The sequence below is a fragment of the Thermobia domestica genome, chromosome 2, assembly GCF_964235325.1.
Source record: "Thermobia domestica chromosome 2, izTheDome1.hap1.1, whole genome shotgun sequence".
Classification (NCBI taxonomy): domain Eukaryota; kingdom Metazoa; phylum Arthropoda; class Insecta; order Zygentoma; family Lepismatidae; genus Thermobia; species Thermobia domestica.
Genome location: NC_137455.1, coordinates 51,784,896 through 51,801,698, shown reverse-complemented (window position 1 = coordinate 51,801,698; position 16,803 = coordinate 51,784,896). Strand labels below are relative to the sequence as shown.

At 35.2% G+C, this 16,803-nt stretch overlaps 1 protein-coding gene across 3 annotated transcripts in view; it reads left to right on the top strand.

Annotated features, from left to right (window-relative positions):
* The window catches only part of LOC145672067 (cilia and flagella-associated protein 47-like), a 169,158-nt gene that overhangs the window by 7,439 nt on the left and 144,916 nt on the right, over positions 1-16,803 (top strand). For 2 of the 3 annotated variants that reach the window (XM_081741318.1, XM_081741309.1), the window contains exons 3-4: positions 1,420-1,674; positions 12,409-12,652. In XM_081741318.1, coding sequence (XP_081597444.1) covers positions 1,420-1,674; positions 12,409-12,652 — 499 coding nt within the window. The remainder of the gene's footprint in view (positions 1-1,419; positions 1,675-12,408; positions 12,653-16,803) is intronic. The other variant, XM_081741327.1, reaches the window with a different exon arrangement.

Below are 16,803 nucleotides of genomic sequence, written 5' to 3'. Positions count from 1 at the left end.
ACTTATACCTTTATATCCTATATATATATATATATATATATATATATATATATATATACGGAGATATCTATATCTATATCTATACGGAGATATGGAGAAAATGTGTTCGAATAATAAAATTTGGGTCCCCGGTTAACACGAATTTTTTTAACACGAACTCCTGATTTTTCAGTCCCTTGGAATTCGTGTTAACGGGGGTTTACTGTATATACAATTACATTTACTGTAGTTTATTTTTGAAATTTTGTTCGAAAATTAAGTTTTAAAACACAAGTTCGGAATTCTGCTCAAAGAAAAAAAAATAGTACACTGTGAAAGATATTATAATAAAATTTTTAAAAGAGTGCATATACCTTTATTATTTAAAAATGAAAATGTTTGTGATGAAAATATGATAAATTCAGCCGTGATAAATTTCTTTATTTATTTTCACATTCTACAAGGCAGGTAACACTCGAAGCAAGATAGTTTCGTTGGAAAATAAAGTTTTTTTTCAGCATCTGGGCTATCAAGTTGTATGTTTGAGCCTGTCAGTTTACAGTGGAACCCATTTTTGTTTATTTATTTATTTATTTATTTATTTATTTATTCACTAAATTTCATACAGCACATGGCCATTTAGTTGAAACTGAACATCGACATTGAAAACACAAATATAAAAAGAAAAAAGAAAAAGAAAAAATAGGTCTATAAATAAAATACAGTTCACCTCTAAATTTGCAATATTCTCTTCAGTTGATTTCTAAACTTTCGTTCTGTAGTAAAAATGTTGAAACCTGTTGAAACTGTGTTATAATCTTGCACTAGTCTGCAAAACAAGGAGCGCTTAACAATTGATAACCAAGAGTCTCGTAAGTTAGTAAATTTAGAGAGCGAGTTCGCCGCGGAGAAACACGAAGGTTATCTGCGATAATAAGAATGCAGAATCGACTTTACTGTTGATGATCTTATATAGGTAAAGTAAATCAACTGCGCGACGTCGTTTGTCGGGGGTACATAGGTTCATTAAAGATACTAGTTTCTCTCTCGAGTGACCATGTAACTAGGAAATTTTAAATTTAACTATGGCAAGAAAGAAGTTTAAAACCAAGCCAATGCGAGATAGATTAGTAGATACAGTCATATGCCATACAGGTGAAAAATATGCAATGATCGAGGAAATAAAAGCCTTGTAAAACATCGTAAAAGCAAGGAGACTTGGTATTTCAGGAAATCTAAAAAGTAAACCAAGTTAGTTTCATGGCTCGTGATGCTGATGTGTTTGTCAACCAAATTGTTATTTATTAATTATGTGATTTGTTAGTGAATTATTATTTATTAACCAATAACGAAAGTGACTTTTTTTAAAGAAAGTTATTATTTATTAATCAACAGCTCATGTAAGTTTTAACCAGTTAACCATTGTTTATTAACCAATAGGTTACCATCGATATACTGTGAAACTCAACCTGCTCTGCTTGACTTCAAAACCATGGTACCTGGAAGAAGTGAAGAACGAATTTTAAATTTAGTTAACAGAACTGAAGAAGAAGCCGCTTATCGCGTAGATTTTCATAAGAACATAATGAATTTTATCATTAATCCACTAAGTGGCAAACTGGCACCTAAAGCAACAGAAGCGATTCACGTAAAATTTATTGCTAAAAAGTCTGGAATGTTTTCCCAGGACATCAGGTAATTACAAAGATAATTATTTTGTAATACAAGAAATACAAATACAGTAAAAACTGATATCACATCGGTTGAAGTCCATTTTGAAAACCAATGCTTAAAAAGATATCATTGATAAGTTTTTTTCTAAACATCCAGAACCCTCACCTTTGAAAATCTTTGAGTTTTACGTCCCATAGTTATGTCGGCTATGCTAAAGGAGACTGTGATGATGGGAAATGAATGAAATGGTAAAATGAAGAAAGTGGGACAAGACGGGAGAACCCGGAAGAAAACCCATGCACACGGTGTTTGTCTAATACAAAATTCACTTGCCTCGAGCTGGATGGAACCAGAGACCCATGCACCAGTGCTGAACGCTCATCTTTAACCATCTCCTCTATCCGAGTTCTTAGCATTTATTGGAATCGTTTAATTGGGATCCTTCCTCTACAGAATGTTTTGTATTTATTATTGCTGTCAGGGAGTAATCTACACCCCCCCAACACCCCCCTAACACCCCTCCAAATTTCTTTACACACACCCCTGGATGGAAAAGGAATACTCCCCCAAATCCAATTGTATCAATCAGTATCATGTAGGTTATTTATTACATTAAGTTAAAAAAGGTCTAGCGTTTAGGAAAGAAGGCAATATTCTTATTTATTTATTTCACTTCAAAATACGAAGCGACCTCGTTCTCATGTACGGCTTCGAGAACCACATGACATTGTTTCGGGCGGTGTTTCGATCGAAACAATTGACAAAACAGACCGCTGATACCTACCCTCCTGGGCTCCGCGGTCGTTTCCGAGAAAAGAGATTGATGGACAGATGCAGATTACTGAAATTGGCAACGTCTTGAGCGGTCATTCACCTACCTCCTCCTCAATAAGGAAAAATTTGACAATATAGTAATAAGCCTATACCAGATTCAGTTGGTAAGTGCTACTCTGGAACAGGCTCGCAACCAAAGGGGGCTAAGGAGGGCCTGGCCCTCGCTAAATTTTTCATGTCCAGTCCAGAGCTCAATACAAAATGCACAATTTAGATATTTATAAGAGAATTTTTAATGACTTGATCTCTCCTAACATATTCATGGACCCTAAAGCTGTGTGGCTGGTTTCAAGCGTGCTCTGCAAGTGGCGTATCAACGGACGGACGTTACAAGGGTGTAGTCAAGACGTTTTTAGAAATGAAGAGATCGATCGAAGTAAGAATTATATATTTTTTAGACTGAGTCTAGTGTTATGCAGGAACGCATTTGGCGCTAGCTTAATTTCTGTATAGTATATTTTTTATTCACGTAAGTTCATTGAGCGGAACAGGGCTCATAGTGAGTCACTTATTTTTAAACTAAAATTTACTTTTTTTTCAAGTTGGTCACTAAAAGTTACTTTTTTTTCAAATTTGTAACTAAAAGTTACTTTTTTGAGAGGTAAAGTAACTTTTTCGTGTGATTTATGTTTTGCATTGGCAATTTTCTAACAAAAATATAAAAATAAATGGAAAAAGGCAGAAACTTGGTACTCAGTATTACTCTTCTGAAAGCTTCAGCACTTGCTGCCACATGTGAAACAGTCATCTTTATTCTCACTTCAGCTTTTATTCTTTGTAAAGCACAGTGGACGGTTGGTGGATGCTTAAGCTCTCAAGGTGAAGTTGAGAACCCTTCTGTGTCTATTCTTCTTCTATCATAATAATCTTTTAGTTTTCTCTCGTAATAGTTAACGCTCCGTTCAACGTTTTGTGTGTTTGTGTGGTTCATAATGTTTGTCTTGTGTTATGCTTCTTGTATGTTCTTGTTAAGAGTAGGTGATGAATTTGAATATTTCACGTTTTTGAATACTCTTAATGCGAAGTTAAATATAATGTCTGGGATGAAGAAATTGGCAAATAGGGCAGAACTGGTTCCACTTACTCAGTTTTTTTTCATCTTCTAAGTCTGCTTACCGTAACTACAAAGCATACTTTGAAAACCTAAGAAAGGAGGAAGCTCAAAAAGAAGTAAAGAAAAAACAAAAGAACAAACAAAGAGAGAGGTGATTGAGAAATTGACAAAGGGAAAAAGAGGCATGATGAGATTTTGGTCACTTTCTGTGTGCTTTTGGCCATTTTTGGTCACTTTTCCACTATTTACAAGAGAGAAGACCACTATGTGCCCTGGGATTATTAAAATTAGGGTATATTAAAGAAGACAAAACAAACATACAACATATTTGTAAAATGAAAAACTGGATTTCTGGAAAACAACTAAATCAATGAATAATATTCTTATGAAAGATATTTAGAGCCAATAACGTAGCCAAGAAGGGGCAGGAACGAGATTAAGAGATCAAATAATATTACAACAATTAACGTTAACAACAGGGTTAGAATATTAAATGAAATTAAATTGGAACCATGTACAGTATTAATTACTAAACGAATGTGATTTCAGCGTGGGACGAGGGAATTTTTTCCCCAATTAATATTTTTTTTGAAAAAAAATCACCCACTAAAACTTGCTGGGGTGAATTAATTTAAATAATAGCAGAATTTTGCGAAATAATTAATTCGTATGTAATCAATTCACATGTAATTACTAGGTAAAATAGTGGAGGTTAATTCCTAATACAGTGAAACCTCTCTTAACGGGCATCTCTCAATAGTGGACATCTTCGTAAGAGAACAAACTTTCTTATTTTTCCGTGCCATAAATATGTGTGATGTGGTGTTATGAGAGAGAACCCTTCCTTTTAGGGACACCTCTCATTTATGGACAAATAATCGGTTCCACCGATGTCCGTTTTGAGAGGTTTCACTGTATTACTTAGTTTAATAATAATACTAAATGCTCAAATGTGTGAACTAACTATATTGAACCTACCACTGCAAAGAGTTGATATTATTATTATTATTATTATTATTATTATTATTATTATTAGTAGTAGTAGTAGTAGTAGTAGTAGTAGTAGTAGTAGTAGTAGTAGTGGTAATAATAATAATAATAATAATAATAATAATAATAGTATTGCAATAGTTGCGTAACAAAATATACTGTTATTATTATTATTATTATCTTTTATTTCTTGTTTGTTTGAGTTTGTTTAAAAATTGTATCACTATTCTGAGAGCACACCCTCCCTTTTATTTTGAACACCCCCCTAAGTAAAAATTTCTGGCGTACTTACTGATTGCTGTGCTACTTTTCTCTTTATACTCATTATTATTATTATTATTATTATTATTATTATTATTATTATTATTATTATTATTATTATTATTATTATTATTATTATTATTATATTTTAATTTATTTTCTTACTTGTTTACCTTGTAACTTACTTTTTTTTAACATTTGCTGTTCACAGGAGAAATTTTTGACGAAGGCTGCACTGAGTGTTGAGTATAATTTTGAAAATATGGTACTAGTTTCGTAGTCGGTGCACGTATTTTAGAGTTTGATAGACTGTACTTGGCCGTAATGGGAAGCATCAAATAAAGAAGTGACACAGAGTTTTTATAAAAATACATATAAAAAGATAATTATGTTTGTTGTGCTGTATGGTTGCGAAACATGGTCACTTACTTTCAAGGAAGAATGTCGACTGAAAGTATTTGAAAATAAAAGTCTTGATGTGAATAGATTCGAACCCAGGGGGAACGGAAAACCAACGCTAGAGCAAAGGAAAACCAACTAACTTTGAACAGTCTCACCCTAATTCGATGACGTTTCATTGTCCTCCCTCTTACTCATAAGTAAAGTTAGGCTTGTCCTCAAAGTTCCAGTAACTTGCAGGTCGGTAATATCCATCATGGAGACTTGTCAGGCAAATGATCATGGCATCGAATTCCGGACCGAAGGCAGGGTTACTAGGACGTCTCCAGCGTCGTAACCAAGATCGAAGAGACGAACAATCAAGATTGTGCTCTCTCAATTGCTTTTGACCCGACTGTCCCTCTGACGTCAGGATGAGGAGATGTTGGTGACACTACAAGATTTCATGTGCGTGGTCAATTACCCAAAAGTGACATTGACAAACTCCGTGTTTCCACACATGTCGTCGACTTAACAGAAAGCTCTTAAACTTCCTCTTGAGCTTGCTATTATTGGCAGGTAAACGTACCAAGAGGAGATTCATCAGAGTCAACATACTTACTTCTATGTCCATTCCTTCTTTGTTGTAACATCATGTGATGGGTAAATGAGCGAAGCAGACAGTGTCTTATAGCAACCTTACTATGAAGGGCCAATAAGGTCAAGCCAATTGGGAAGCAATTAATCTAACAAAGCAAACTTAAAGCGTCGCGAGTGAGACTGTTAAAGGGTAAAATATTAAAGGTCACTACCACTATTTATTACAAATTTCTTACAAGTACAAGGACCTCCTCATTAACAACAAAGCAATAGGTAATTAATCTCTCAATGTAAAGTCAGCTAGAGACGTAAAACAAAATATTGGTGTTAACAACATCAGGCAGTGAACTCTTTGAAGTCTTCTTGGTTCCCCATTGTTGACTGATTGAATTCCCAACATAAATAAAGATATCCTGGTGGGTCCTGAGTTCATCTCCCGTTACACTATATAATTTACCTTAAGGAAAACATTTAAATCAATGCAAGACCTAGAGGAGACTAATAGGAAGTCATAACCATTCTGTAAGTTTAAAAGTAGTACTTTCTTCTTGGATGAAGAGAGATATATTTTCCGTAAATTTTGGGAGGTGCGTCGTGGATCGTGGGCGGATAGACATTCGTTGTTACATGCACTACCTTTTGCGTAAACTACATAAGTATCTTTTATTTTAATCTTTTATAGTCATGAGGCGGCATCTGGCGAATCGGCTCTTCAAATGGAATTTATATTTCATATGTTTATTAAACGTATTTAATATTTACAGCAAATAACTTAATGTTTATTACAAAATATGAAATATAATTCTTGTTTTGTTATGACTAGTTTACTCGTTTATTTCCTGCAATCTGTTTCCCTAACTTAGATCAATGTCAAAGTTTGTCTCATTAAAGTAATATACTGCCAGAGCAGTAGCTAGAGATTTCGGCTCCCCTTTACACCTTACCAAGGTTTTCCTTTTTCTTTTTCTTTTTCCTTTTTTGTTTTACATATAAGAAAAGCAGCTTTTGTACTTATGCTATGCTGATTTTTTATCAAGTTGCTTGGATAGACCATTGCAACAGCCAAAAGCGATTACTATGTATTCTTTAATAAATAAGAACTGTTTTCAAGAGGCATATTTTCCACTCTCTATTAAAGTTGATAAAACTACCTTTGGTTGTATACAAATCCACTTGGATAATAGTTATGGAAAGAGCATGGGGCCGATTCTCCTACGTCAGACAAATCTTGTTAGACATGCAGTTGGTGGACAGGGGCTCAGGCCCCAGAAATGGGTCCCGAAGTTTTAGACTCGAGTTTCTTCTATTCGACTATTAAACATGTAGTTCTTGGACGCGGGTGGTGGGTTGGCAAGATCTTGGTTCCCTTAGTACATCGGTGATGTCAGCAATGGAATCCAGGATTTGAGGCCTCAGAAATGGGGTTCCGAAGGGCTCGGGTCCTTCTAATCGCCTATTAAATATGAAGTTTTTGGACGGAGTTGGTGACATTGGAAAGGCATTGGTCCCCTACGCATAGTGGTGATGTCAGAAATCGGGTCCGGGCCCCGAATCTATAAAAATGGAGTCCTGAAATTTTGGGTTGAGGTTCTTTCTATTCTACTAGTAAACATGGAATTCTTGGACGCAGGTGGTGCCGATGGAAATGTCTGGGTCCCATTAGCACATCGGCGATATCAAAATGGAACCAGAGGCCAGAGGAATGGAGTCCCGAAATTTTGGGTTCGGGTCTATTCTATTTGCCTATTAAACAAGGAGTTGTTGGACGAGGGTGGTGGCGTTGGAAAAGTCTTGGTCTCTTGAGCACAGTTGTGATGTCAGAAATCGGGCCCTGGTCTCGAGGCTCCAGAAATGGGGTCCCGAAATTTTGAATTCTGATCCATTCTATTTGTTTGTTAAACGTGGAGTTCTTGAATGAGGGTGGTGGCGTAAGAAAGGTCTGTGTCGTCTCAGTACAGTGGTGATGTCAGAAGTTGGGCACAGGCCCTGAAGGCTTAGAAATGGAGTCCCGAAGTCTTAGGCTCGGGTTCCTTCTATTTGCCTATTAACTATGAAGTTGTAGGACGCAAGTGGTGGCGTTGGAAAGGTCTTGGTCCCTTGAACACAGCGTTGATGTGAGAAATAGGGTCCGGGCCCCCAATTTGTGATTTGTGTCTCAAACTTTTTCTCTGGCTTAATCTCATGATTAAGCAAGATAAAACAATATTTATAGCTGAATTGGTGGTTTCATCTCGCGCAATCAAGTATTGAGATTGAGCTACACCAAAAGTTTACAACACAACACAAAACTTCGGGTCCCGGATCTAATTTCTGACATTATCGCAATACTCAAGGGACCAAGACCTTTCCAACGCACCCTCCTGCGTCCAAAAACACCTTGTTAAATAGCCGAACATAAGAGGCCAGAACCCAAAATTTCGGGACCCCATTTCCAGAGCTTCGAATCCAGGATCTGACTTCTGACATTATCGGTCTTATGGACGGGGCCTGATTTCTGACAATATTACTGTGCTCAGGGAACTCGGACCTTTCCAATGCCACTACATGCGTCCACCAACTCCATGTCTAACACAGCTTCCTTTCCGTAGGAGGATTTAATTTAATTTCCTCCATGCATTTTACAATTACTAACAACGTTTCATACTATCGATGAGAAATAAAAGTTCAATACATTGGAAACTAACTTCTTTTAAAATGTTCGAAATGGGTGACAACATTAATTTCCAGTAATAATTGTAAACTTTAGTAATGTTAGCATTTTAATTTCGATTCTTTTTATTTTGTGAAATAATATTTTGTGTAAAAAATATTTTGTGAAATGTAAGGGAAATTCAGAAGGAGCCTTCTTTGCGAATTTCTCAATATTGATCAATGGAAGTGGAGAATATGTTTAATGTTTGTATTTAAAATCCAAAATATAGTTTGGCTACTGCACTTGTTTGGAATTATATTACTTACTTAATTTCTTAATGAATGAAAGTTCTGAATTTAAGGTTGCGTATTCTTAATTAATATTTGTATATATACTTTTAATGTGTGCATGTTTTGTATGTATATAGATAGATAAAAATATCATGCAACTAGATACGTATTCACAAAAAATATCCTGGCGATACAAGTAGTTGATGGAGAAATAATTCCAAAAAATTCATTCAAATTGGAGGCATTTCATTTGTCAATGGAATGAAAAACATAATTGGTAGTGATCAGTTTCTGGAAAAGACGAAATTTGTTGGGCTAAGTTCTAACCCTTTAAGCCCCTATTCTACAACTGCTTCAAGTTCGAAAATGTTATTATTCCTCTTGTTTACCTTCATTTTTAATATTCCCGCGCAAACAGCAGCTTGCGCGTGTCTCGCGTGTCTCTTGATTCCTCTCATTTTCATACCTTCATTCTCACCGTCGTGATTAATCCGGTTGGGTAGGAAAGCGTGATTAACTAACCAACTCATCATCATCAAAACGCTGAATACGTATTTCAGACTTTGACTGTTTCTGATTTTGAAAGCGCTCTTGCGTACACTATAAGTCATTATTCCGCATCTTGTATATCACATCGTCCTTAACAAATCACATAAAATATCTTTCTTTAAGTAACAAGTGAAAACTTGTTATGACTCTTATTGAACCTGTTGAGTTGCGGGCGGAGCGACCAAGAAAATATGTAGTAAGTCTATTTCTTTGCAAACCGACAACAATGTTGATTTAATAGGGCGCTAATACGTTTTCGGGGCGACGCATCGTTTACTCATTTCCAACACTAACACTTTTCCTTTCTTCTTGTTAGTTCGGTGTCCCGTGCTATCAGCGCCTGGGGCAACCGCCCCCCTAGCTACGGCTCTGTATACTGCAAATAATAACAATAACAATAGTATATATTGTATGTATATATGTGATGAGTTATTAATGTTTTCATATTCTGAAACAAGACTTAGTTTGCTTTTAGCATGTAAATGCCCAATTGCCCTCGTTAGAAAAATTTGCTGGCTATACCACCGGTAGTAGACGTAGTAATTCCTATTAAAATATAAGTGTACGAGATAAAACCAAATAATAAAAATTATTGTGGTTATTTACTGTTAGTTTACTCTGCAAAGAATATTGAACTTCGAAGAAATAAAAATAAATAAGTGATCCCCTAGTATGATCTGCTACGGTATATTACTGACACTATGTTGTTATTATTATTCCACTAAAGTTTTATATAATTTTAAAATATTATTGTTTAAATTAGTATAACTAATCCAATATACTGAGTTTCTAGATGTAAAAAATTGTGCTTATCAGCCTACGTAATATGAGACAATATGTACGTTTTAAATCAGATGTGAAATACAGAGCGTTCAAAAAGTCTCTATACACCTGAATCGTGGGGGTGGGGGACATTTGGAGGCTCATGGGAAACATTTCTAACATTTGCTGTGAAAATGTGTGTTAAAATGTGTATGTATATGCTACACCCCGTACATAGTGCTTTTATGCCATAAAATATAATAATTCAGTAAAATAATTTTCTCTTTGCTTTGAATATGTGACAATTCAGGTGTATAGAGACTTTTTGAACGCTCTGTGTATGCGCCCCATCTTTCCTTGAAAGGTCAAGCTCATAACCGCGTCCTGAGGGAACGTCTTTAGTCACTTGGGTACTAGGAAGCCCAAGTGATAAAAGAAATACATGTGAAACATGCTAATTAAAAAAAAAAGCTTGAGAAATTGAATATTATTTTTCATTGAAAGATTTTGATTTAAACAATAAAATGTACTGTAGTTACAACTTAAATGAAATTGTAGAACTAGTTTTACTATTTGAATTTTATAACTAATATTTACAACAAACTGTATAATTTTAATACTTAAGTTTTCTGATTTCTTCTCTTTTCCTTTTTATTGATATTAAAGTTAATTTTCTCTGACTCCAGCACTAATCAGTGCTAAATGAGATAACACTTAATAGAACGTGAGAGAATAAAAATATTGGTAGATATAATTCTACTTGCAGTTTTCTGTAATTCCTGAATTTTTAGAGTTTCAAACTTTCGACTCTCCCCTGAAGTCTTGATCACGGAGGTTAAAAAGAGGAAGAAAAAGAACACAAACATCAAGGAATCAAAAGGAACGAACGGACTCTAGGACAGACCTGTGTCAAAACACGTTGACAAATTCGTAAGCGATCTCTAGATGAGGTTGATACGAACTAAAATAAGGTGGAGTCAATTTGTGTGCCTTTCCTGTTCCTTGTTGGAAGGATGACAACTCATGTTATTATTTTTATTATTATGTCAATCCTGTGAAAAATTTTGTAATTACTACCTCCCAGTCGTCAAGCAACCATCCCTTGTCAAAATTTAATTTTGGTTCTTTTAAATGAATAAATAAATGTTCAAAAACCAGTCCTTCTATTCTTTTCGTTTTGAATATATAGCTCTCTTGGCAATTGCATTTTATTCCGTAAATACCCGATTGTTCATTGGGATCAGTATAGTAACTCTTAAATTGGATGGTGTTCTTTTGTAAAGTTTTAGGGGGTTTTGAGGCTGTACAAAAACGGTATTGTGTATATATTGTATTTAATGCAGTTGTCAATCTGGGAATAATGGGCAATCCAATCCACTTTTTATCCTTTACGTCAGTTTCAGGTTTATCGGAACTTAAATTCCTTTTAACCTGATTAAACCAATTATTTAATAATGAAGCTGGGTACTAATTTAACCCTTTCACTACCATTTTTTTTCGGAATGAGAAACATTAATATATGCTTACTTTAAGTTATTTTCAAACGTATATATATATATAAATTTCCGCCGTTTCGTTTTTCGATGTGGGAAAGATGGGAAATATGTATCCTACTGATATTTTTACGTGGGACCTACTGTATATGTCCCACTGGTAGTGACATGAATGATCATCTTGTATTTTCAATTATGATACGTATATTGTCAGAAAAACAGTTGGGTCGTATTTATGATTACAAATATTTTACATTTCGGCACCCTTTTCCACATGACAGTACATGCAACCATTGCTTTATCACTAGGACCTTGTTCTTCACTTTCATTTGCTCCATTATTACCACGGCCACTTCACTACTGTCTATTTGATAATGATCGTAAGAATTCTGTAAACCATTAGCAGGCTTCTCTTTAGCAGTGGAACATCGGTTCATAGCAATAATATGCGGTAAATTACCACGGTTTCTCTGAGAATGTATCGTGGGACACATATGTCCCAGTGGTAGTGAAAGGGTTAAACTACTAAGTTTCATCAGGTATTCAATCTTTGTCTGTAAATCTGTTTTTAAGGAAGTAAGACGTATGGCTGACACATTTGACAACGTATTTCGACACAGCTTGTCCCTCGGTAAGTCCGTTCCTTTTGATTTCTTGATGTTTCTATTCTTCTTCTTCCAGTTTTTAATTTCCGTGACCAAGACTCCAGGGGAGAATCGAAAGCTTGGAAGTTGAAAGAAATCTCAGGAATTATAGAAATCTGTAAGTGGAATGATAGAATTCTTGAGTGTGGTTTTGAAATGTCTGTATTTTGGTAAATAGTATTCGAGAAAAGAAAAAAAAAGAACATTTTCAGTATCTACAATAAGATTAAGCGTTTAAAATTTGCCTGTATATATTTGTTTGAAATAGATTTATATTTGAAAATCGTCAAGAGCCAGTTGTTGCAAAAGTTATGGCCGTAGTGATTAAACCAAAGTATCTTCTTCAACACTGCTGTGAAAGTAAGGAATTTACGTATCTGGACTTCAAATCAGTGTACTTTGGAACTGAGCAACAAGAAGTAATGATTTTACACAATGTGAGTCCATTGAGATCAGCTTTCATGTCGATCAAAGAAGTTCGTTACAGCTTTGACGAACTTGAAGAAGTAGAGGTAAGTTGAAATGTATTAGAGCATCATATCTAAAAGTGAATAAGTCAGAATAGATTTCAGTTAAGCATGTGTAACTTGTTTGGATCAAAAAAGATCCAATATATTTCAAGCAAAAATTTTCTTGTAGGCCTTATATTTAGAGAACTATATATAATGTACCCAAACCAAAACTATCACTTAACTCACTATGGTGTGCTTATACCGAAAAAAAACGAAAACTCGATTTAGGAGCCGTTCAAAATTTTTCTGGCACCTGATCAAAAAATTCAATATATTTCATTCAATCAAAAATTTTATTGTGCCCCCCATATCTGGAGAACTACATATAATGTAGTCAAACCAAAACTATCACTTAACTCACTATGCTGTGTTTATTCTGTAAAAAATACGAAAACTTGATTTTGAGGCCGTTCAAAAATTTTGTGGCCCCTGATAAAAAAATCCAAAATATTTCATTCTATCAAAAATTTTCTTATACGCCTTATATCTGGAGAACTACATATAGTGTACCCAAGCCCGAACTATCACTTAACTGAGTACGATGTGCTTATTCCGTAAAAAAATAAGAAAACTCGATTTAAGGGCCGTTCAAAAATTTTGTGGCCCTTGATCCAAAACCTAATTATTTCTCAAGATCGCAATCTTTTGATGCATTTTTTTGGGATCATTCCTAAAATTCTTGGCCAAGATCGCAATATTTTGATCCTTTTTTTTTTTTTTTTTTGATCATTTCTAAAATTCTTCTATTTTAAATTATTTTCGTAAGAAAATTAATTAAAACGGTTATGTACCCTGTTTCAAAAAGAATATACGTATTACGAAGAATTATTTTGTCCAAACTATCGATCGCTGCACCTCGGTTCGGCTATTGGAGAAACGAATAAATAGTCTAGTTTATATTAATAGTCGCTAGATGTCAGTTGTCTTCTGTTTTGCTTGGTAACCGTCATATGTTTAAAATGGCTACTCCGCAGCAGAAATCATTTTGTGTTCTCGAGTTTGCGAAGTGCAATTCCATGATTACAGTGCAAAGACGTTTCAGGTTGAGGTACCAAATTGATCCTCCGAATGGGTGGAACATTCGCAGATGGTATCGACAGTTTGTAGATACAGGATGTGTATGTAAAGGAAAGAGTCCTGACCGCCCTCGTGTTCCTGAAGAAAATGTTGCACGAATTCAAACTGTTTTCCAACGTAGTCCTTCAAAATCAACTTGTCGTGCCAGTCAGGAGTTACAAGCGCCGACAACAACAATTTGGCGTGTTTTGAGACGTCGGTTGGTTACGAAGCCGTACAAGTTACAGCTGTTACAAGCTCTGCGTCCTGTTGACAAACGCAAATGTGTAGCATTTTTTAACGAGATTCTGGATGCTATTGACAATGATAACACTTTTGCACAACGCATCGTGTTCAATGATGAAGCGACTTTCCGTGTTAGTGGTCAGGTAAAGAAACAAAATGTTCGAATTTGGGGCCTACAGAACCCACATGCAGTCACTGAACATGTACGAGATTCGCCCAAAGTCAATGTGTTTTGTGCGATATCCCGATCATCTGTTTACGGCCCATTCTTCTTTAATGGAAACACGGTTAACAGTCAGCAGTATCTCGCTATGTTACAAAACTGGTTGTTTCCGAGGCTGCACGAAGACAACTTCATTTTTCAACAAGACGGGGCACCCTCTCACTGGAGTCGCCAAGTGCGTGAATATCTGAAAAAACTCTACCGAACCGTTGGATTGGTCGTTAAGGAGCTGATGACTTAGCATGTCTCAGCTGGCCTCCACGGTCACCGGATTTGACATACTGTGACTTCTTCCTGTGGGGTTTCGTTAAAGACAACGTTTATATACCACCACTCCCACAGAATCTGGAAGAGTTGAAGAACCGGATCCGTACTGCCATAACATCAGTGACGTAGGACATGCTTGCCCGAGTATAGGACGAATTTGAGTATTGATGTGATATTGTTCGTGTTGCTGATGGAGGACATATTGAATATCTGTAATTTGAACTTTGAACTGTAATTTGAACTTGAGAGGTTCGTAAATATATATGTAAAATTTCATATTCGTATGTCTTAAAGTTTAATAAATATATGCATTCGAAATACGAATGTTGTTTATGAAACAGGGTGTATATATGTTACTCAGATCGTGCCTTTCAGTTTCAGCACCTGAAAGTTTAATTGAAACAGGGCTATCAGGATTACAATCTTCTTTTGCTTTATTTTTTCATCATTCATTTGTTTTACCGTTTTGGACAAGGGTCAACAGGGACGTGGGATAGGAAAATTGGACGTGCAGTATATGTAAACTCTTCATATTTTAACATAAATTCTATAATGCCTAACTTAAATGCAGGAAACAAACAAAACATTAACGTAAATCGTAGGCCTAATTCTTAACACTAGCCCGGATAGTACGGAGGCCGGATAGTCGCGAACCGGATGCTCAGGTGTCTAGTGTATATGCAAGAATACCGCATTCTTGTAAAGGAAGCAAGAGTAAATTTAGATAAGGGCAACCTAAATAAAAATCGACACATCATAAACAAACAAATTTGATTCAACAAAAATAATTTCAACTAATATTTAAGAAGCAACTTTTTTTTTTCCGGCCAATAAGTGATCAGTGTGGCTTGGATTTCTGTGATGTATCATACTTTTATTCTCGCATCTTGTTACATGTGTAATTAAATATAAACACATTTCTGACTTTTGTAGAGATAAAAATACAGTTTCTATTGATCATATAAATATATATATGAACCATAGTTTAGATTTAGGTCTTTTTTTTTCTTTTCCTGTATTGGCAATGATTAGGATTAGGGTTAGAAATTAGATTTTTGGATTTTCGGCACCTATGGCCATGTTAGCCCGTCACACATAGAGCGATCACACTACCCGAGGAATTGGAAACAAAGAAAGGAAGGAAATGGAATGGAACTATTGTGTTAGGTACCATCCCAGCATTGCCTGGTCTGAATGAGCGAAACCCACGAAAATCTTATTCACGACGGCTGCCCCGAGAAAGCTGTTGGACCTTTTCGACCGAGTGTTCCCACCGGGGATCGGATCCGGGACCGCTCGCACCAAAAGTGTGTATTGGCAACGAAGGAAACGTCATTCAGCTTACCTCTCTATGGGTCAGCAACGTGCTGTGATCGATGTTTCCAGAGCTTAAAGATATTTATTCAGGACAAAAAAAGTTCATTAATTGCTATTATTAGGAATTTTGGTTTAATACTTATTTAATTTTGGGGGATCATTTTGTCATATTTTAGGTAGTATTATGCAATTTTTATCACATAAAAACATTCATGTTTTCAAATGTTTAACTCATAGAAATACGAATCCTATTGATTAGTAATTAAGATCAAAATTGATGAAACCTGTACACTGGGAACATTGACTTACTTGGCGGAAAGGCAAAGAAAGAAAACAGTAAAAGGGAAATACTTCTTCTGAAAGAAAAAAAAAGTTTAGGTTACTAGGTGTATTCAATAACCTATCCTGAAAAATCGTTTGAAGAGAAAGCGATTTCCCTCACCCTTGTACTTGACTAAACAAAGCGTTCGTGAGAATTTAAAGCCTTCGGCAATTTGGAAACAAGAGAGAAAGAAAAGCAGAGAAATAAGTAAAGATTTTAAAAAATTGTCTGAGTACCAATTACGTTATTTAAGTTTTAGTTGCTTATACGTCAACTAATTTACTTTGAATTATCGTGTGAAGTTATTTGCTTAGCTAATGTTAACTTTTATGTATTTTTATTTTACTTTTAGAGGCTACTGTGCAAAATTTAATATGATAATTCTATATTGTTGCTTGCTTTACGCCGCCGTACCCTTACCTAATATATTGATTGTTGTATTTGTTGTATACTTTTGCGCTTCAAAGGGAAAAACACTTACAAAATGTACTAATTCTTGTATACAACAAATACAACAATTAGTACATTGTATAAGTTTTCTTTCCTTATTTAGAAGCAACAAAAGTTTCTTCCTGTTAATATTTGTTTCTATTTAGCAATGTCTCTTGATGAAAACCACAATGCGAAAAAAAAAAATATATCGTACAAACTAAGGGAAGAATCCTTACCTCATGTACTGATTGTTGTATTTGTTGTATACTATTGTCGTTTGTAATTAAG